Source organism: Geotrypetes seraphini, chromosome 6, assembly GCF_902459505.1.
Source record: "Geotrypetes seraphini chromosome 6, aGeoSer1.1, whole genome shotgun sequence".
NCBI classification, from domain to species: domain Eukaryota; kingdom Metazoa; phylum Chordata; class Amphibia; order Gymnophiona; family Dermophiidae; genus Geotrypetes; species Geotrypetes seraphini.
In genome coordinates, this window is record NC_047089.1 from 151,596,792 (window position 1) to 151,619,882 (window position 23,091).

General features: G+C 45.2%; 1 protein-coding gene across 2 annotated transcripts in view; it reads right to left on the reverse strand.

Annotated features, from left to right (window-relative positions):
* Window positions 1-5,012: 5,012 nt before the first annotated feature.
* The window catches only part of TGFBRAP1 (transforming growth factor beta receptor associated protein 1), a 124,098-nt gene continuing 106,019 nt past the window's right edge, over window positions 5,013-23,091 (reverse strand). For both annotated transcript variants that reach the window (XM_033947853.1, XM_033947852.1), the window contains 2 exons: window positions 15,354-15,787; window positions 5,013-7,457 (listed from right to left, as the gene is read on the reverse strand). In XM_033947853.1, the coding sequence (XP_033803744.1) occupies window positions 7,269-7,457; window positions 15,354-15,787 (623 nt within the window). In that variant the 3' untranslated portion in view covers window positions 5,013-7,268. The remainder of the gene's footprint in view (window positions 7,458-15,353; window positions 15,788-23,091) is intronic.

The following is a 23,091-nucleotide window of genomic DNA, read 5'->3' on the forward strand; positions in this document are numbered from 1 at the left end:
GATGCACCGCGAAGGCCCGCCAGAGGATGAACTGGATATCCCTCCTGGTGTCAACTAATTTCCAGGTACGGTGGGGGGTTGGTGGGTATCCAATGGTAAGAGAGTGTGGGCATCCCTCCTGCCGATTTTTTTATTTTTTAGGAAGGGGAGGTGTCAGTTCCAGGGATCCTTGTGAGGGGGGGACAGGGGAGGTGCGGTGAACAGGAGAGAGTGGGCATCCTACGTACCAATTTTGACTGACAAGGGGGGGTGCTTGTGTGGTGGCAGGAGAGAGTGGGCATCCCTCTATCGATTTTGGCTGGTGTGGAGGGGATGTCCAATGCCAGGAGGGAGTGGGCAGCCCTCTTGCTGATTCTGGCTGGCGCAGGGGGGGAGTGGGTATCCCTCCTGCCTCTATTCTCTTCTGGGGTGGATCATTGAAGGGGGGCATCATCAAGAAGAGCCGTTTTTGGGTTGGGGGGCCGGCGTGGCATATATATATATATTTTTTAAATGAAGCAGATATTGTGCATAGGTAACACATGCACAATATTTGTGCCATTTAAAAGAAAAGAAAGAAAAAAGCCTCAACAGCTGAGTGACAGGAGGCTGCTTTGGGGCTTTCCCTGCTGCTCAGCTGTTTAGGCTTCCCCAAACCAACTCTGAGAGTGTGTCGAAGTCTCTATCAGAGGGACTGGTCAGACGGGATTAGGGCAAACCTCTGTGAAAATCATTTCTATGGAAACTTGTTGAAACATTAATTGCTGTTCCAGAGTTGGTCAAAAAATAGACCAACAGCGACTCACACGGTCTTAACGACTGTGTTTTGTGCATCTAGCCCCTGAGTGAGGATATTATTTCACAATACTGATACTTATTGAAATTTAACAAATAAAAGCTGAGGATTTTTACCTAGATCTCAAAACAATACTATCTCCCCAACTCTGCTGCTGTCAGATACCTATACCCACTATAACATCCCCAACCCTGAAATGTCCCGTCTAAATTAGATTGTAAGCTCTTCTAAGCAGGGACTGTCTATTGTATGTTAAAATGTACAGCGCTGCGTATGCCTTTCAGTGCTATAGAAATAATAAATAGTAGTAGTAGGGCTCAACAACCCAGAAGAGGAATAATATTTTAAATGGATGTTATGCTTCAGAGGGAATGTTAAGATAGAGGATACAGTTAGACAATGTGCTCTTTGTTGGAGACAGTTAATGAACAAAATACAATGTTTAGCAATTATATATGATTCCCATAGGCAGGCTCTGAATCCATCAAATAATCTCCATGCAGAAACAAGATGTTCTCAAAAAGAATAGTTTAAAGTAAAATATACTACAACTAGTCTTTAAGCCCGTTACATTAACGGGTGTTAGAATAGATGTGTGTCTGTCTTTCTTTCTCTCTCTCTCCTTGGCCGCTTTCTGTCTGTCTGCCTTTCTGTCTCTCTCTTTCCTCGGCTATCCACCACCACCCCTTGCCTGCTCCTCCTGTCCAGTAGCAGCCCTTCTCCCTTCGTTCAACCTCCCCCCTGTCCAGCAGCACCCCTTCACTGCTCCCCCCCTGTCCAGCAGCAGCCCTTCTTACTTCGTTTAACCTCACTGGTCAAGCAACACCTCTTCCCTGCTCCCCCTGTCCAGCAGTATGCCTTCTCCCTTCCTTTTACCTCCCCCCTGTCCAGCAGCACCCTCTTCCCTGCTCCCCCTGCCTAGCAGCAGCCCTTCTCCCTTCATTTTACCTCCCCCCTATCCAGCAGCAGGCCTTCTTCTTTCCTTTTACCTCCCCCTGTCCAGCAGTAAGCCTTCTCCTTTCCCTGCACACCCTGTCCAGCATCCGCTAGCCCAGCAGCCTTGGGACTTTTGCTAGGCCGTTCACCTTGCATTATCGAAGTGGGCCGGCCTAGCAAATGCCCCGCGGCTGCTGCATTTGCTGGTCCGGGGGTGAGAAGATATGTCTTGGCAGCGGCAGTGCAGGAGTGAAATTTCCACCACCGTCGCAAGCCGCCCTACGCACCGGAAATCGAATTCGGCACAGAGGCAGACAGCACGGCGGCAGGGATCACAAAACCCTAAGTGCACATGCGCGCTTAGGGTTTTATTATAGAGGATTATCCTTTAAGTCAAAATCCTTCCACAATAATTCATTCAGAAGAAATCCCCCTGTTATGGTTTTGTATGATTTCATACAGCTATTTAACATCCACTATAAAAACTATCATTTCCAAAGAATATGGTGTTACTTCTTAATAAAAACTACTTTTATTACATTAGGGAAGTGAATTATTTGAAACAGTAAAACCCAACGCAGAGCTATTCTAGCATCCCATTTTCTTTTTTCACTTAGCAGGACAGTAGAATTGCTTCAGGAAATATTTGTCTGGTTTTCCTCCATAACACACGTACAGGCAACTTTTAAAATTTCATCCCTCTCAAAAGGTAAGCAGCACAGAATAGATATTCAAAAGCAGTTAACTTCATCATTCAGCAGTTTAACTCTTGTCAGTATATTCAACTGCAGCAACCCAGAAAAAGCAATTCAATAAAGATAGCAATTTTATAACAGGCCGACTATGAGCTCCTTTTACTAAAGCAAACTAATGGTTTTAGTGTACTCTAAATCCTAAGAAGTCCATAGGAATAAAATGGGTTGTTTATCATTTAGCATGTGCTAATTCCATTAGTGCACCTTAGTAAAAAGAAAGATTAGGTTCTTATCTTGATAATCTTTCTTGCAAATAGGTGTGTCATTCTGGACAGATGGGAATTCAATCTGAACCTGGAAGCCGTGCAGAAGGTATAAATCACAGTTTTAACTCCTCTTCCTGATCAAGTGCACTGTGTTGCCCTCTTCAGTTTGTACCAAAGCAGGTGATAGCCCCTTTAAGATAAACATAAGGAGAGGGCACAGGGAAGTTCCCAAAAACACAGATACGTTCTGTTCTGTAACAAGTATATGAGGGCCGCTGAAAAGATCTCAGCCCAACAAACAAAGTTGAGGCAGTCTCCATCAAGGGCTGTACACTTAGGGCTCCTTTTACTAAGGTGCGCTATGCGTTTTAGTGCGTGCTAAAAATGCTAACGTGCCTTTGTAAAAGAGGGGGTTAGTGTAGCGATTTTGCACTTTTTTTGCTCCATATTTTTCTGACAGAATGAAAAAAGTACAAAATCATTGGACTAAGTGTATAGCTCTCGACGGAGACCGCTGCAACTTTGCTGGTGGGGTGCAGGCACGGGCCACAAACAAGGCTACTGTTGCAGCCTTAATGCCTCAAACTGCCTTTTCAGCATCATGTCCATTCTGCAATCCTGCGCATCCTTTAAGAATACTCCTTCCTCGCTCAGGAGAGAGGCACAATTTAGTCACCTGGGCTACCAAGGAATCCACTTTTGGCTGTGCAAACTGTAGACATTCCTGAGCCATAGGATAAAGCCTTGTCACAGTCTTGGTCACCTTTAAGGACCCCCTCAGGAACATCTCAGTGATCTATGACTGATACATTAATGTCAGGATGCCAAGGAAAGGATTTGGGATGAGACTTCACACTGCTCATGACAGAATGTCATTCTGTCGTTGTCATGACATTGTCAGGGGCTCTAGATTTAATGATTTCCAGTAATGCCGTGGACTTAAACTGGCATCGTACAGACTGGTCATCTCCCCAATCTAGGGCTACCACTGCCTCCTGGCTATTAGACCCTATTTGGGATCCTGCATCACCCATCAGGGAAGCTGATTTCTGAGAAAGCAAAGGCATAGAAACAGATTCCCGTCTGCACCAGACTGGACTTCATATTCTTGAACAGGATCCTGTTCTGAGGAAAGTGCCCCCCTTCCCCCGAGCAGACTTGCTTGCACTAAGGCCTGCCACATGAGATTCACAAGTCAGGGGTAAACCCCTGCTGAGGTAGCTCCAAGTCCCCCCTGGAAGAGTCCAGTTTCTTTTTGTTGGGTTTTGTGGCATCTATGCCTCTGCGCTTCGCCAAGCCGCTACCCTGGGGTTCTGGAGACATTTTACTCCCTGCAGGCGCAGTTCTATGTGGCTTCCCAGCCCTAGAGACATCCGAGGGAGGTTGAGCCCAAAGATCACATCCTCCCTCAAGTGTCCTGCTACACATGGTGCATGGGCGCTCCTCAGCCAGCCAGCCAGAGTAAATCTGGCATGATATAGCAATATTAAGGTCTGAGGAGTCCATCAATAACATTTTTAAGTGAAAATGAAGTGTTTTGAGGCAGATGAAGGTTTTATAAACAAAATCAGGAAATCCAAGATGGCTGCTGCGGCATTTTAGCATCAAAGAATGTCTGAAAACGGCAACACACAAGCACAAAACACCTAAAAAGGAAGTTTATGAGGAAGTGCAACCCTCTGGGCAACCTCAGAAACCTTTAAAAATGTATTTTAAACACCCACGTCCTCCGGATTTTTCAATAGCAAGTACTCATTGCGCCATGCTGTGCTGAAACAGTGTCTCAGCCTGCTTCAGCTCACATGTGCTGCTGGGATATGGAGAAGTAATACTTCCTCAAAAAGGAATGTCTAGCTCCAAAAGGATGAAATCTTTGGCTACCAGTCGGACCAAAGCCAAACTGAAGTCTCAGACCTCCATGGACCCACGCGCAAAAGGGAGAGACAAAATGCAGCTAGCACCCTGAAAGCCCAAATGGACCACTACAGGGGGGAGGGGCAGCAAAACAGCCTATGCTCAAGCTCCTGATAATAAATCATAGGGCAAGCTAGTTTCTAGGGTAAATTACCTCAAACTCCTTAAATATTTAAGCAGTCTGGCTGTACAGGTAGCCGAGGAAGTGGCCTGTCAGCTGCAGACATCTAGTTTGCTTCTTTTCCCAGGCAGAGTTGCCCCAGTAACACTGGGGAGCTCTGGGCACCAAAACCTCCAAAATAAAAAAAGTTTTAAACAGAGCAGATCAGAAAGACACCTTACAGCTTGCATGCAAAAGGGTAAAGGGGATGGGACTTATACTGCTTTTAATGTGTGTGGTTACAATCAAAGTGGTTTACATATTTTAGACAGATACTTATATTGTACCTGGGGCAACGGAGTGTTAAGTGACTTACCCAGAGTCACAAGGAGCTGCAGTGGGAATCAAACTCGCAGCCTCAGCGTGCTGAGACAGCTGCTCTAACCACTACGCACTCCTCCATCTGAAAACCTGAAGGGGGCAGCACAATGCACTGGATAAGACGTTAAAAACTGAATATCTTCAGTGAGTTCAGATCGAATACCCATCTATCCAGAATGACACACCTATTGTACTAAAAACAGCCCTATGTGCCTTTACACAAAGACTTCAGGGAAAGTCAGTGCACACATTTACATTTGTTCTAACACAGATACAACTGTGTGCATATGCATATATTTTATAAAATACAAGGACCAATCGCATTCAAGCTCTATCCATGCTATTTCTCCTGGACTCTGCCTATGTATGTATCACTTAAAAGCAGGTGCTATATTTGGATGCTTGTATACCCATAGGCAATTTTTCTAAGCCCATTTGAGCAAGATGCTCCAGATGCTCGAGGTCTTCATCAAAATTACCTCTGGCTTGGACAGTTAGATTTAAGACAGCCATTAGTGTGGCCACATTTAGCAGAGCTAATTTAGTTGGATGGTACTGAATGTTGTTAAATTTGAAAATTCTACAGCAAGCTCCTTCGTAGCCTCCTCTTTTGTCTAGATATATTTGAGCAGATGTTTGCTGAACTGCCTGGCAGGGGAGAGAAATATTTTTTTGACTACATTTGTCATTAAAAGCCAATTTTATCTGCACAGAACTTTTGAATATCAATCCCAAAGGCTAGCCAAAGTCAGTCCAATTTCTGACAATGTGTGTTTGGTCTCCAAATGTTAGCACATTTTTGGATGGTCATTAAAAATGATCCACATTCGAACAAAGTTGAAATGCTTAGTATTATCTGGTTTATTCCAGAAATTTTTGACGAATCAATTTTGCTTCGATTTATGAGGGTAAAAAAATAACTAAAACCTCCCAAACCCTGTACAATTAACATTTAAAGCCACAACCTCTTCCCTTCAAATAACATGTGCAATCTGAGGACATTTAGAAAGCCTGAAATATTTGCGATCTAGTGGTGGTGTTCAAAGAATGAACATTTAAATTAGCGTGAATTCTCCTTTCAGTTTAAGCAAGTAAAATCAAGAGAACAGTATACCCAAAAAACTGTCAACACATTTGAAATATTCTACTTCTTGGTGATGCCAGAACTCCCAACATCGCTCCATGTAGCTTGAAAACAATGCACTAGGAATGGCACACTAATGCTTTTTACACAGTGCACACAGCGATATAAGTTTCATCATGTTCTCTATCATCATCTGCTTAAATTAAACTCTAAGTAACTAATGTGTAAAGGCAGAAAGATCTTTTTTAGTATTAGCTGTATTAAGTTCATTTGCATAGCATGAGTTTTGTCTTTCAAGCTAAGGCTAAAATGAATTTGCACCATGCACGGTAACTGTGTTGTGTTGTAAAGGGTGACTTTAAATACCAAAGTGAGCTTCACAAATACAGAACTATTTAGCAAAAGAAAAGGCATTAAATTTAAAATTCCAATGAGGAAGGTATAGAGATTATTATTAAATTTGGAAAAGATCTGATCACTTTACATCAAAGTGTTAGAGAAAAGAGAAAGAGAAGGGTTTAAGAGCCAACGTCTAGCAGTAACCAATTCCAAGACCATAAAAGCCAATTCATGATTCGCTCTTTGTACACAAAGTTAAGCTTCACGTGTGGGTGGCTCAAATTCCCAGCTCACTTTAATTTATCTACATTGTGCTTGTCTCAACCTGAAGCATGGCAAAGACTGGAAAAAGAAAGTACACTGAGAAACAATATCTGTAGAAACATTTGCTGTAGTAGGTCACATTATAATATGCAAAAATCCTCAGTGCAAATGTAGGTTTCTTTCAGAAAAGTAAAAACAAAATCACGTAATTATTAGGTCCCTTTCAGTCCCATACTTAACACAGTTTGAAGAAAAGGGATCAGCTCTCTTTCAGAAGAGAAATGACTTCTTTGTAGCATAGGGAGTCTAATCTTCACATGTTCCCATTTAGCATCAACATTCCCGCTGCTATCTCCCTACAAATATCAATTAAGTGCCTTGTTTTCACATTTACAGAGTTCAGCCCCATAAATCATAGATGCAGTCTTCCAGTGATGTTAAAAGGACTTCTCTTCCTCACTAAGCATGCCACTTTCCCAGAAATAACCATCAACAGGATGTGGCGCATTCCTTTTCAAGTCCTTCGACTGGGGCTGGATAGGTGATGGGTTGAGCTAGGGTTTGTATGTCGACTTGCAGCACAGTGAGTATGCACGAGGCTGCCATTTGGGTACCTGACAAATGCAGGCTCAAGGAAAGGGTCCCGGCACACCTGGCAGAGATTCTTGTCCGAGAGCACAATTGAACTTTCCGTGGCTTTTAGCTGCCAACAAGAAAATAAAAATGTCAACAAAAGCAGTGGCCAAACTAGAACAGAAGCACATCTACTAACTGGAGAGGCCTTTTGGATAGATAAAGCAAAAAAAGTAAACCAAAGTAATCTAATGCTAGTTTTAAACTGAGAAACAAGAAAGGATCTATCAAGCTGACATCTGCAAACAAGGATCACAAAGTGGTCTTCCCTTAATACAACAGGAACTTATTCTGTTCTCTTGGCCCCACACAGGTAAATTCCTCTCGCTTTGCTTCCCCAATCTATTAATATCCAGAGGTAATGACCTCGACAAGCAACAAGTGCTGAATGGATTCATGGGTTATAACAAGGTTCTAAAGCATACAAACCGTTGTCTAATCCTATGCATCAGCTTCTGGTGTAATTTAGCAAACTGTCATCCCTTTTCCTAGCCCAAAGTCACTGAATTGTGAAAGTGTTCCTGCTTCAGTACACGAGGGAAGAGGAAAAGGAGAAATACTCTAGAGTAGTGTTTTTCAACCTTTTTACACCTATGGACCGGCAGAAATAAAATAATTATTCTGTGGACCGGCATCGGTCCGTGGACCGGTGGTTGAAGAACACTGGGCTAAGTCATGGGCCAGACCCCACCCATCTCTACCCAATCTCCACCCCAGACCCCGCCCCATAATAGTACTAATTGCACCTTGCACATCCCGTGCCTCATCTGAAAGCCTTCCCTCTGATGTTGCAACGTCAGAGAGAAGGCTTCCGGTTCAGGCGCAGGACACCCATAGGAGCCACTGCCCGTGGCTTTGTACACTGAATCAATTAGGAAGAGGGAGCTGGCTCGAAGATAACGCCGCATCGATCGCACCGTGGACTGGTGGTTGAAGAACACCGTTTTGGGCCTGATGCATGTGCTGGCCCTGTGGACCGGCAGGAAATTTCTGTGGACCGGCACTGGTCTGTGGACCGGTGGTTGAAGAACACTGTTCTAGAGCAGTGCTTCACAACCCAGTTCTTGAGATACACCCAGTCAATTGGGTTTTCAAGTTATCCACAATGAATTTGAATGCCAAGAAGGCAGTGCATGCAAATTTATCTCATGCATATTTATTATATATATATCTCATGAAAGCCTGACTGGTAAAGTACCCAAGGAATGGGTCAAGAAGAACTGTACTAAAGGAAATGAATAAGCTAATTTTCTTTATCGTCCCTTCAGAAACTGATGGGATATAGCTCACTTTGACCAGCAAGTGGAGACCGAGACACAAACTTTTGGCTGTAGTATAAGTGGGCTGCGCAGTCCCAAGTACAATCAGTCTGCTCTCAGTCTCCAGCAGTTGGAGGTGGCAAGCCTGTGCAGTCTTTCCCTGGTTTAGTGTATGGCTGTTGGATGTTGGTTATATTGGCCTTCATGTCCCTGGTTGTGGTGCTGGATTGAGCTTTCGGGAGTTCGTCCAATCTCAGGGGTGCCATACTCGACTGATAGAGTCCCTCAGCCATTTCCCTTCTTTAGATGTGCCTCAGCTATAAGCCTTGCCACCAACTACTGGACAACTGGTTGATTCCAGCAAAGTCCTTTCAGGAGTGCTCCTGGGTTACAACTCGGGTTGTGGAGTTCCTGCAGTTGTTGGGATGGGTGGTCAACTTGTCCAAAAGCCGATGGGCTCCGTCAGAGTCTGGAGTACCTCGGAATTCTCTTCAACACCTGCCTAGGGAAAGTCTTCCTTCCAGAGGCCTGAGTGTGCAAGTTGCAGTCGCAGATTCACTTCCTGATGGATTGTCGGTGTCCTTGGGCGGTTGGCGTTGCTAGCGTTCCAGACGTTGCTTAAGGGCAAATCGGTTTGGGTTTTCTCGGACAATGCCACAGCAGTGACTTATGTCAATCATCAGGGGGAAACCAAGAGTCATCTGGTGGTGCAGGAGGCTTCTCTGCTAATGGCTGGATCCCGGCGAGTGGTGTCTTGGTTCCGTGGCCTTTGAGTTGATTGTGCAGGCTTGGGGCTAGCCGGTCATAGACCTGATGGCCACGAGTGTCAATGCCAAAGTGCTGAAATTCTTCAGTCAGTGCAGAGATTTCCAGGCCGAGCAGCTGGATGCTCTGGTAGAGCCTTGGCTGATGGACAGTCTCCTGTATGTTTTTCCCCTGTGGCCGATGGTGAGCAGAGTCCTTCTTCGCATTGTTCGTCATATCGGCCACATAATCCTGGTGGCTCTGGACTGGCCCAAGTACCCATGGTACACAGATCTGGTTTGTCTTCTTGTGGCAGATCCTCTTCCACTGCCCCTCTCGCCCGATCTTCTGATATAGGGTCCCATTTGATCTTCTAATGAAGGGTCCCATTGCTTTTGAAAGGGAACACCTAAATAAAAAAGGTTATTCAGATAAGGTGATCTCCACTCTCTTGGGTTCCCAGACTTTCCACCTCTCGGGCTTATACACGAGTTTGGGATCTCTTTGAGGAGTGGTGTTCCATGCGTGGCATGATTCCCCTTCGCACTTCTTTGCCTCACATCTTGGAGTTCCTGCAGGATGGTCTGGACAGGGGCCTTTGCCTGTTCCCCCCTCCAGGTTCAGCTTGCGGTTTTTTTCTACGTTTGCCAGTTTGTTGCATGGCCAGCATTTGGCCTCTTCTCCGGATGTAATTTGAGGGCAGCAAAATTGCTCCATCGTCCAGTGTGGCCTTCGGTTCAAGCCTGGGATCTCAATCTGGTTCTTTCTATGCTCATGTGCCCTCCTTTTGAGCCTCTTGGCACATTGAAGGACCTTACTCTTAAGGCAGTCTTCTTGGTGGCCTTTACTACTGCGAGACACGTTTCTGAACTGCAGGTCTTTTCATGTAGGCCTATGTTCCTGGAGTTCTCTAGGGAGTGGGTCGTGCTGCGGCTGGTACCCTTTTTTCTGCCGAAGGTGGTTTCGCCTTTTCATGTCAACCAGGCTGTGGTCCTCCCGGTCTTGGGTAGTCAGGAGGGCTCTTTGGAGCAGAGACAGTTGTGCAAGTTGGATGTTGGTAGGGTCCTTCACTCTAATGTTCAGTGGACCCAGGAGTTCTAGAAATTGGATAATTTTTTTGTCTTTTTAGCGGGTCCTCATAAGGGGGACGGTGCTTCTAAGGCTACCATTGTGCGATGGATCATGGAGGCTATTGTTTCAGCGTACCTTCTTCAGAAGAAGCCTGTTCTGAAATTTCTCAAAGCTCATTCCAGTCAGGGTCAGGTAGCTTCTTGGGCTGAGTCTTCTCTTGTACCTGGTGGATATCTGTAAAGCTGCAGTTTGGTCTTCTCTTCATTCTTTTGTGCGACACTACCATGTGGACGTTCAGGCGCATTGGGACGCCGTGTTTTGTGATCGTGTTCTTGTGGCGGCCCTTCGGGGGTCCCACCCATGATGAATATTGCTTTAGTATGTCCTATCAGCTTCTGTGCAGGTCTGGAGGGACGATAAAGAAGGAGAAATTAGGTTCTTACCTGCTAATTTTCTTTTAGTCCCTCCAGACCGGCACAGAGCCCCACCCTATTGATTTTATTTGGAGTTTTGTGCGATGAGTACTTTTTTCTGCAGTGTCTTTTTGTCTGGGTTGTTAGGGGAGATTAAAAGAACAGCGGTGTTTGGTTCATCTGGTGTAGCTGTGGGAATGTTTTTGAAGGTTCTTATTCTAATCAATATCCAACAGCATTTCTCTCTGTTGCTATTCTTCTTCTGGGAGTGAAATCATCCTTATAGTTCACAGTTTTTAGTTTCTTAGTTCTGCTTGGCTATTCGTCAGACTGACTGTACTTGGGACTGCACAGCCCACTTATACTACAGCTAAAAGTTTGTGTCTCAGTCTCTACCTGCTGGTCGAGGTGAGCTATATAACCCATCAGTTTCTGTGTCGGTCTGGAGGGACTAAAAGAAAAATAGCAGGTAAGAACCTAATTTCTCCTTATATGTTATCAAATGATGAGCAACTGGAAATATCACACTCTCTTGTGTCACACAATGGGTCAACCGTTACCAATGTTACTGTCAATCAAAAATGGGCCAATAGCTACTCACGTTACTATTAACCTAAAAATATGTGCAATATAAAACAGATCATAACCTAACAAAAAAGGACTCCTCAATAAATGGCAAAGGGCTTTAAAGTATAGGAGGTCATCTCTAAATACTGAAGCACAGTAGAGGGATGCGTGCTGCACTAAACACATTAAGATATTACCCCATATGAAACAGTTGAAAGTGAAAAACGGGGTATCCAGATGATAAGCATGAAAAAAGTTTTATGTATAAACAATTTTTAATTGTCTTCCAAACGTCATAACAAATAGGCTTGTATTATCAATCTCTAATGTCCATTTTCACCATGTATTTTGATATATATTGTTCTTATTCCCTCTTTGAGTGACTGAAACTTGTGGTGGGCATATTATAACTCTACAGACGTCAATCTTTGGAACCTCTTATGATATGTATATCATTTCAAGTTCCCGTCTTGTGTGTCTTTATAATCATTTATGCCCACCACCACCTACCAATTAATGTTTTTGATTGATATATTTTTTATTAAATTTGTGTTATTTGTGTAATTTATCAATTAATAGTGTTACCCATAAATATAATTCCTAAAAACTCTATAAATTATGTAGCAACCAATTTTTCAATTGTTATTATTGAAAGGCAACACTTATCTTTAAACTTGGTCCTACCACCATCAACATTGATGTTTCTTGACTCCCAACACCCTCACTTTTTATGGGCATTTCAACCCTGAATGGGTCTTCTTTGGGGGAAGTTAAATGTAGGCTGCCTCTCTCAAATCTAAATGCTGTGATTTCAAACTTCTTAAGAGTATATAAAAAGATCTTATCTTTATCATGACCAACTGCTAAATAGTGTACCTTCTAAACTTTAGAACCTTGTGACTCGAACTTCTTGACGAAAGGGATAATCTCAAAGATGGAATAAAAACAATATATATTAAAACTAGTTTTTAAGCCCGTTATATTAACGGGTGCTAGAATATATGTCTGTCTGTCTGTCTTTTTATTTCTGTCTCTCTCTGCGGCTGCTTTTCTTTATTTTTGTCTGTCTCTCTGCTCCTGTTTCTTTCTTGTTTTCTTTTTGTCTCACTCCCTACCATTATAGGTAAGAGTGCGCATGCACACTTAGTGTTTTATTATAGTAGATTGTGGATGTTCAGACATGGAGTGTAAAACTGTGTATGTGTTGTTAAGGGTTTCATTTATCTATAAAATGTCCTTATACACAATATTTTTTGTGAAGATTCTGTTTGAATTAGGTAATAGTTTTCCTTGGTTAGGGCCATCTAAAATTGTCATCATAATGTCTGAAAAACTTCTAACTGTAGAAAAATTTAGACATTTTTAAAAGATTTAAATTTATTTATTTTTGCAAGTATGCATTTTTTAATCTCTCCTTGCCTCCTTTGATTGTGTATGTCTGCGTCCCTGTTTTTTTTGGGGGGGTTTTCCCTCTGTGTCTCCTTGACCATTGTCTGTCTTTGTTTTGGTGCCTGTCCTTCTGTATGTGTATTTTTTTACCTGTTTGTTGTCTCTCTCTACTTGTTTTTTCTTTAAATGTCTCTTTAGACCCCTGGTTTTGTGTTGTTTTTTGACTATCACTTTCTGTCTATATGTTTGGCTGATGTCTGTATTTGAATCTGTATTTGTAGCCCCCTTGCAATGTGTGTATTTTGTGTGTGTGGAGATGTCTGTCACTTACCTTTTTTTTTTTTTTTTTTATAATAAGGGAAGTTGCACAGAGTAAGTTGTTTGAAGTAAATCGGCACAGTAGAAATGTTCCAAAGTATGAAATAGGCACAGCGTGACTTGTGTAGGTCAAACAGTCACTTGACACTCATTTAAATGCGAAAGTTAGCACGTGGAACGGGCCTATTAGTAACCAGATGCAATATTGTTATGGCAACCGTCTAACGTGTCTACTATTACCCGGATGGGAATTGTGATCTCAATAGTTTTAGAGGGAGAGGTGGGGAGGTGGCATGCAAATGAGATAGTTTAGTTTTTGAACAGCATTGGCATCGAGCATGATAGGTGGTGGCTGCGGATGACAAAGTTTATTGTTTAATTCAAAATCGACGCCGCGGCTCCTCTCTCGATCCCCGCCTGGTGCGGTTCGAGAGAGGAGCTGAGGCGGCGGTTTTGATTTTTAAAAATGAACTTAGTCATCCGGAGTCGGGAGTTGTGGGCTTAGATATCTTTCCTTCTCTGTCAGCGGGGACCGCCGGGGCCTGGGTGCGGCAGGGAAGGTGGGTCTTACCTAGCCGGGGTCGGACGAATCCTGAGTGTGCTCTCCTTCCCCTAAAAGAGAGTACTAACCGGCCATTGACATGGCCATGGGTGTGTTTTCTAAAAATGTTTGTTCCTGGCTATGAACACATTTAGCGTTGTAAGAATGATACACTGGTCATGTCAGCGCCACAGCCTTCCTTCCGATGCAACTTCCTGTTTCTGCAGAGGCAGAATGTGTCAGAAGGAAGAATGTAGAGCTTGCGGTGAAGATTGAGGCTGTGAAAGAACGGCAGCGGGATTAGAGTGCATCACATTGGCTTGCATGACACAGCGGCTGCCCACCTACCAGTGTTGCGCTCCCCCAACCGGGCCTTCTGCCATGTTCCCAGGTGCATGTTCCTACATCTCTGCAGGGTGGGCTGATAGGAACCCGGGACCGGGACAGAGGCTCGTTGCACAGTGTAAACACAGTTGTTCAGTGTGAGGCTTCCTTCGCTCTTCCGGGTCTGCATTCCGACTCCTCAACGCGCCATCTAGCGCATGCGTACTCGTGCGGCCACATCCCGACAGAAAAGGGATCAGGGAACACGGTTCGCTACTGCGCATGCGCGGGCTAGCATTTTATTATATAGATACATGGTGAAAATGGACATTAGAGATTGATAATACAAACCTATTTGTTATCATGACGTTTGGAAGACAATTAAAAATTGTTTATACATAAAAAATTTTCCATGCTGCACTAAACACCACATTCTCAAAAATCTCTATCCCTGAAAAGATAAATGAAGGCAGGTTTTTCTGCATAATATCCACAGATATAAAAGTATTAGCAGAGGATCACTTTTTTATCTTCAGTACTTAAAGAAAAACACCTAGATACTTCCCTCTGTGAAAAATGTGTGTATTTCTGCTCCTCAGCGCTTATTATATTTATGGGAAAAAAAATCTATTTAACCCATTTTTTAAAAACTAGCTTGGGGAAAATTCTAAAAAAAATTTTTAAATTCTGTACAAAATTTTACAAATTGAGAACAGAATTTTAAAATTCTACATAACTTGTAATTTATTTGTGTAGAATTCTCCCATGATATTCCCGTGCCCAACCATTTCACTCCTTAGACTCCATCCTCCCCAGATCTCTCTCTCCCCTAACTCCTCAGTATTCCTTGCATCCCAGTTTTCCTTCCCTCTAACTCCCAGCAAGACCCCTAATTCTTCATGTCACTAATGTCTCTCTCCATGCACCACTAACTCTTCTTCCTTTCCAGGCATATAACCCCCTCCCCCCATGCACATACCCGAGCTCTTAGCTTCTTCTTCCCACCAAACCACATTTAGCATGATCTGCTCCTACCTCCAGTTTGCTCCAGCAACTCCCCTACCTCTAGTGGTACCTATCTCAACTTACTTTTAACTTACCTCCCTGTCTTAATCATGTGACAAAAGGAGAAAGCAAATGTCTGCACATAGGGCCTCATCCTACAGTATGCCCAACTGCTTATTTGAAGCATACAGGCCACATGGTGGTAAATTCTGCACCAACTTTGTGCTGTACGACTACAATGAATTCCTCCATTAAGTAAGAAATAGATTTTTTGTTTTATAAACAATTGCTGCCCTTGTATATTAAGTGCTAAGCTATGTGTGCAATGCACTCACCTTTTCATACTGATAGATGATGTTTTCAGCTTTTGCTAGCCCCAGTGTAAGCTGACTCATTCTCTTCCTATGAACACTCTCTCTCATGGCTCCAACCAGGAACTGAGAAAGTAGCTGTGCAGACCATGTATCAGGAACTTGCCGCAGCACCTGAGCGGCATTGAACTCTGCAGCATGATGATTTAAGAGATCCACAGCAGCTGTCAGCAGCGACTCATCGGGCCTGTCTGAGTGCAGATATACAGACAGCAGCTGGTGGAAGAGCCGCTGCTTATAGATGGGGTCCTTGTTCTCAGAGTTCCATAGGCAGTAGTGTTCAGCAGTAGAAAAATCCTTCAGCTGCCAGACTAAGATGTTAAGAGCTTTTTCGTGATCTTCTGATTTTCCGTACAATATAGCTTGCTCTAGGAGAAGATCGGAATCTTTGATTTTATCTATAATGCACAAAGGAAAAACAAAAGAAAAATTATGTGGACATTTGCCTCATGCTTAGGGTGATTTCTCTATTCTTGAACGAGAATTTCCTCCTACAACTTTATTTTCTTTATGCAGAAAATCATGCATAGCATTTATTTCAGTAAAAGCAACACAGTATATGACCTTCTCTGGGAAAAAAGATGACTAAACTCTCTATCCAAAATGTTGAGAAAAGCTACTTTTCATGTCCTGCTGGGTCCACAGTCTGAAAACATTACATGTCTGAAAGAAAGATTAGGTTCTTAACTCGATAATCTCTCTCGTAAGTGTGTCTAGTAGTCCTGAATTCTAGGGTTATGCATCTGAACCTGCAAGTTGCTTGCAGAATGCTGTCAATCATCTTTGAACTCCGCCTCCTTACCAAGAAGTTGCTCCTATTCCCCTCAGTTTGTACAAAAGCAATCAAGCAGTGCTGTAATGACTGGAAGGAAGGAAACGTGAAAAACATCCCTGACACTACAATTCTGGTTCTGCTCTGTAACAAACTTATCAATTAACATTATAACATTCAAATAACTGATCAAAACATATACTAAAACTATGTGCAACCAGCACTAATATTATACAAAGCTCATAGCTACTTTCATGTACTGTTATCAAGCAGAGACTTAGACCGGACTTTACTTTTGTATCTTTCTTTGCCAGCTTATCTGAAAGACTGAGAAATCTTCAAATCCAGATTGATCCTAAGGCAGGCGACGCCCACTTACAGGGCAAGGCTTCAGGACTACTAGACACATTTACAAGACAGATGATTATTGAGATAAGAACCTAATCTTTCTTTCTAGTGCAATGTGTCTAGTGGTCCTGAATGCTAGGGACGTACCAAAGCAGTTCCCTAAATATAGGGTGGATCCACTGAGTCTGCCTTCAAAACAGAGGACCCAAAAGCGACGTCTTTACTGGCTATGTCAGTGGTTCCCAAACCTGTCCTGGAGGACCCCCAGGCCAGTCGGGTTTTCAGGATAGTCCTAATGAATATGCATGAGAGAGATGTGTATATAATGGAGGTGCCAGACATGCAAATCTACTCCATGCATATTCATTAGGGCCAACCTGAAAACCCGACCAGCCTGGGGGTCCTCCAGGACAGTTTTGGGAACCACTGGGCTATGTCTACTCTATAGAACCTGGTAAAGTTATGAAGGGTAGACCGTGTAGCTGGTTTACAGATTTCCTCAGGCAAAACTGCCCGAGTCTCCATCCATGATGTAGCAACTCCTTTGGTGGAGTGCGCTTTCAATGTGATCAGCGGTTGTTTACTGCAGCACACATACACAGAGGTAGAAACATAGAAACATAGAAAAAAGCAGCGGAAAAGGGCTATAGCCCACCAAGCCTGCCCATTCCAAGTCTCCCCTCCCCTGAATTTACTCCCTTAAAGATCCCACGTGAGTATCCCATTTTCTCTTAAAATCCGTCACGCTGCTGGCCTTTATCACCTGGAGTGGGAGTCTGTTCCAATGATCCACTACTCTTTCGGTGAAGAAGTACTTCCTGGAGTCGCCATGAAACTTCCCTCCCCTGATCTTCAGCGGATGCCCTCTGGTGGTCGAGGGTCCCATGAGCCAGAAGATATCATCTTCTGACTCGATGCGTCCCGTGATGTACTTATATGTTTTAATCATATCTCCCCGTTCTCTTCTTTCCTCAAGTGAGTACAGCCGCAATTTTTTAAATCTTTCTTCATACGTGAGATCCTTGAGCCCCAAGACCATCCTGGTGGCCGTTCGCTGAACCGACTCGATCCTCAGCACGTCCTTTCGGTAGTGTGGTCTCCAAAACTGAACACAGTACTCCAAGTGAGGCCTCACCATGGCTCTGTACAACGGCATCATAACTTCAGGTCTCCTGTTGATGAAACCTCTGCGGATACATCCCATCATTTGTCTTGCCCTGGAGGAAGCCTTCGCCACTTGATTGGCAACCTTCATGTCCTCACTAATGATCACCCCTAGGTCGCGTTCCGCCGTGGTCCTAACCAAGGTCTCACCATTTAGTACATAAGTTCTACGCGGGTTTCTCTTACCCAGGTGCATTATCTTGCATTTTTTAGCATTGAAGCCTAGCTGCCAAGTAGTTGACCATTGTTCCAGCAGCAGTAGGTCGTGTGTCATATTATCAGGTAATAAGCTTCTGCCTACTATGTTGCAAAGTTTGGCGTCATCAGCGAACAGTGATACCCTTCCTCTAAGTCCTTGCGTCATATCTCTTATGAATAAGTTAAATAGAATTGTGCCCAGGACCGAGCCCTGCGGCACTCCACTGATCACGTCCGTTGCTTCGCATGGGGTACCGTTCATCACCACCTTCTGAAGTCTACCGCTCAGCCAATCCCCAACCCATGTAGTTAGAGCACAGGTGTCAAAGTCGGTCCTCGAGGGCCGGAATCCAGTCGGGTTTTCAGGATTTCCCCAATGAATATGCATGAGATCTATGTGCATGCACTGCTTTCAATGCATATTCATTGGGGAAATCCTGAAAACCCGACTGGATTACGGCCCTCGAGGAGGGACTTTGACACCCCTGAGTTAGAGTGTCTCGTAATCTTCGATGAGGGACGCTATCAAATGCTTTACTGAAGTCCAAATATATCACGTCCAGTGACTCTCCGGCATCCAGTTGTCTAGTAACCCAGTCAAAAAAGCTAATCAGATTAGATTGGCAGGATCTACCCTGGGTGAACCCGTGTTGGTGTGGATCACGCAGTTTTTCTTTGTCTAGGATTGTGTCAAGATTCGGTCTGATCAGTGTTTCCATGAGTTTACACACTAAAGACATGAGACTCACTGGTCTGTAGTTTGCTGTCTCTGTCCTGCAGCCCTTTTTGTGGAGTGGGATTACGTTGGCGGTTTTCCAGTCCAAGGGGACCCTTCCTGTGCTTAGGGAAAGATTGAAAAGAACAGATAATGGTTCTGCCAGGACTTCCCTTAACTCCCTGAGCATTCTGGGGTGTAGGTTATCCGGTCCCATGGCTTTGTTTACTTTGAGTCTTGATAATTCGTCATAGACGCTACTGGGCGTAAATTCGAAATCTTGAAACGGGTCTTTCTGGTTATCTCCCGTCTGCAGCTGTGGACCAGGTCCCCTGCGCTTCGCGGGTGAACACTGAACAGAAGTACAGTGGTGCCTCACACAACGAACTTAATTGGTTCCAGGAGCAAGTTTGTTATGTGAAACGTTCGTTATGTGAAACGCGTTTTCCCATAGGAATACATGTAAAAAAAAATAATTCGTTCTGCAGCATAAAATATGCTAAGATGACATAAAAAAAGATAAATTTTTGGTTATTATTTTTATTTAGATACATCTAAAAACATAATTGTTTTTTAAAACAACACACATTTTTTAAATTTAAAGACAGACTAAGTAGAGTCTAATTTTACAGTGAGAGAGGGCAGAGTCTCAGCGGCAAAAACTGGGACTTAACTGTTCATTTTTTTTTTTTTTCTACCGTGTTTCCCCGATGATAAGGCAGGGCCATCAAATAAGACAGCCCCCCCTTTTTAGAAAAAAATGTAAAATAAGGCACCCCCCCGCAAATAAGCCACCCACCGATACCTGCGCTTATCCGAATCGGGTGGTACGGTGGGTGACTCCGTGTGGTCCCTGGCACCCCCGACACGATCGGGGCAAGAGGGAGCTCAAGCCCTCTTGCCCCCCCCGACTCCCCGACACGATCGGGGCAAGAGGGAGCCCAAGCCCTCTTGCCCCCCGACTCCCCGACACGATCGGGGCAAGAGGGAGCCCAAGCCCTCTTGCCCCCCCGACTCCCCGACACGATCGGGGCAAGAGGGAGCCCAAGCCCTCTTGCCCCCCCCCCGACTCCCCCACACGATCGGGGCAAGAGGGAGCCCAAGCCCTCCTGCCCCCCGACTCCCCGACACGATCGGGGCAAGAGGGAGCCCAAGCCCTCTTGCCCCGCCGATTCCCCAACTCCCCGACAATATCGGGCCAGGAGGGAGCCCAAGTCCTCCTGGCCACGGCGACCCCCTAACCCCACCCTGCACTACATTACGGGCAGGAGGGATCCCAGGCCCTCCTGCCCTCGACGCACACCCCCCCTCCCCCCAACGACCGCCCCCCCCCAAGAACCTCCGACCGCCCCCCCAGCCGACCCGCGACCCCCCTGGCCGACCCCCACGACACCCCCAACCCCCTTCCCCGTACCTTTCTGTAGTTGGCCGGACAGACGGGAGCCAAACCCGCCTGTCCGGCAGGCAGCCAACGACGGAATGAGGCCGGATTGGCCCATCCGTCCCAAAGCTCCGCCTACTGGTGGGGCCTAAGGCGCCTGGGCCAATCAGAATAGGCCCGGGAGCCTTAGGTCCCTCCTGGGGGCAGGGCCTGAGGCACATGGTCGGGTTGGGCCCATGTGCCTCAGGCCCCGCCCCCAGGAGGGACCTAAGGCTCCCGGGCCTATTCTGATTGGCCCAGGCGCCTTAGGCCCCACCAGTAGGCGGAGCTTTGGGACGGATGGGCCAATCCGGCCTCATTCCGTCGTTGGCTGCCTGCCGGACAGGCGGGTTTGGCTCCCGTCTGTCCGGCCAACTACAGAAAGGTACGGGGAAGGGGGTTGGGGGTGTCGTGGGGGTCGGCCAGGGGGGTCGCGGGTCGGCTGGGGGGCGGTCGGAGGTTCTTGGGGGGGGGCGGTCGTTGGGGGGAGGAGGGGTTTGCGTCGAGGGCAGGAGGGCCTGGGATCCCTCCTGCCCGTAATGTAGTGCAGGGTGGGGTTAGGGGGTCGCCGTGGCCAGGAGGACTTGGGCTCCCTCCTGGCCCGATCGTGTCGGGGAGTCGGGGGGGCAAGAGGGCTTGGGCTCCCTCTTGCCCCGATCGTGTCGGGGAGTCGGGGGGGGCAAGAGGGCTTGGGCTCCCTCTTGCCCCGATCGTGTCGGGGAGTCGGGGGGGCAAGAGGGAGCCAGGCGGAGAGAGGGCAGTTAAGCGCAGTGCCTGCGCGGAAGGATGCAGCTCGGGCGACTTCGTTGTGTGAAACGAAGTTCGTTGTACGAATCAAGACATAAAGTTCGTTGTGCGCAGCGTTCGCTGTGCGAGGCGTCCGTTATGCGAGGCACCACTGTATTTGTTTAGTAGTTCTGCCTTCTCAGAATCTGATTCCGCAAAGTTACCGTCCGATTGCTTCAGGCGTACTTATCCCATCTTTGTTTCTTTTCCTGTCACTAATATAGCTGAAGAAAGATTTATCCCCTTTCTTAATTTTCCGTGCTAGCTCTTCCTCCATTCGGAGTTTGGCTTCTCTGACTGCTGTTTTGACAGCTTTAGATCTGTCTAGATAGTCCTCTTTCGCCCCCTCTCTGCCTAAATGTTTGTAGGTGATAAATGCGTCTTTTTTCTGTTTAACTAGGTCTGAAATTTCTTTACTGAACCATTGGGGTCTTTTGTTTCTCCTGTGTTTACTTACTGTCTTTATGTATCGGTCTGTTGCTTCGTGTAGGATGGACTTCAGAGACGACCACATATCCTCCACATTGTCAGATATTGCTTGTTTATGTAGCTCCTGATGGACAAAATCTCCCATGCGGTTGAAGTCTGTGCCTCTAAAGTTGAGAACCCTTGTTGCTGTGTTTGTCTTAGGGAAACCTTTCTTGAGGTTGAGCCATACCATATTATGGTCGCTGGAGGCCAGTGTGTCTCCTACTGAGACTTCCATGATGCTATCTCCGTTGGTGAGAACTATGTCTAGGAACGCCTGGTCCCTGGTGGGCTCCAATACCAATTGCTTGAAACGTGCACCCTTTATGGAGGTTAATATTCTTTTGCTGCTACCCGTAGTCGCGGAGAGTGTGTTCCAATCTGCATCTGGCATGTTGAAGTCTCCTAGGTAATGGCTATTTTAATCCATCTGGAAATCGAGGACTTAGACCAGGGGTGTCAAAGTCAGTCCTCGAGGGCCGCAATCCAGTCGGGTTTTCAGGATTTCCCCAATGAATATGCATGAGATCTATTTGCATGCACTGCTTTCAATGCATATTCATTGGAGAAATCCTGAAAACCCGAATGGATTGTGACCCTCAAGGACCAACTGACACCTGTGCCTTAGACAATGGCCTCCCTTTCTTTTTTAAAAATTAGATTATTATTAAATGTTATAAACAAATAACGGAGAAAGGAAAGAAAACAATATACACATTATTTCCTAAAGCCCACATTATGGGCAACATAGGAGGTTCACATAATTCAACACCTAAGAAAATATCAAACAATTCAAAGCAGGGCAGGTAAAAATTACTATCTAACCATGTTTAAACCTGATCATATCATACAGATACTGTACATTCAAACTTTTATTACTAATAAAAGTTTCTAAATGCACTGGATCTAGAAAAACATAAGAATCTATGTCCCAAAACACCAGACATTTACAATGAAATTTTAGGAAAAAAGATCCACCTCCTGCCAAAACGTTAGGCTTCAGCTGGAGGAAGGACTTATGACGTTTTTGAGTTTGTCTGGAAACATTAGGGAACATTAATATAGTTTGACCGAAAAAAAGGTATATTCTTCTTTTTCAAAAAAAGCTCTTATAACTACCATCTTCTTTTCTACTGAGGATAACGTTATTAACAAAGTAGATCTTTTCTGAATTATTTATTGTGATGATTCCAATAACTCTGTTAAATCTAAACTATCTGGAGAGGTTAAATTATCTATCTTTCGGGTCAGAGATCCAAGATGGCGACGGGATAGGTAGCCTGTGCGTTTGCTCCCGATAACCTCCCACAAGCGGTTCATATTTCTGCAGGCAATTTATAATTACCTATTTTTGAGATGCCCAAGCGAAGAGGGAGAAGCGCCGCTGCGGCCTCGCAGCGCTCCAAGACTTCGACGGCGGGCAACATCGAGGAGCTTATCCGGCGCATGCAGGAGACGTCAACTCATTTAGGGCTCCCCCCGCTGGAGACGTTGCAGGAGAACGGCATGCAGCAGGTCTCCTTGGGGCTTGAAACCACCTTCAGCCCTGAAATGCGAGCTCCTCCCCCGCATCCCCGAACAGCCAGTTCCCCGAGGGAGGGGGAGCCTCCGGGAGTTCGAGAGCTCCTTCCTTCAGAGGCAGTGGAGAACAGTCAGGGGGACGGAGATTCGGGTTCCCAGTTTTCTTCTGGGAACCTGAGTATGGAGTTGGAGGCCTCGACATCTGCGGGAGAGGGAATGATCCAGACTGAACAGTTGGTGGAAGACTTGCCAGTGGGTGAGCACAAGAATTTACATTCACATTTACATTTTCAATTTCCTCAGTTAAATA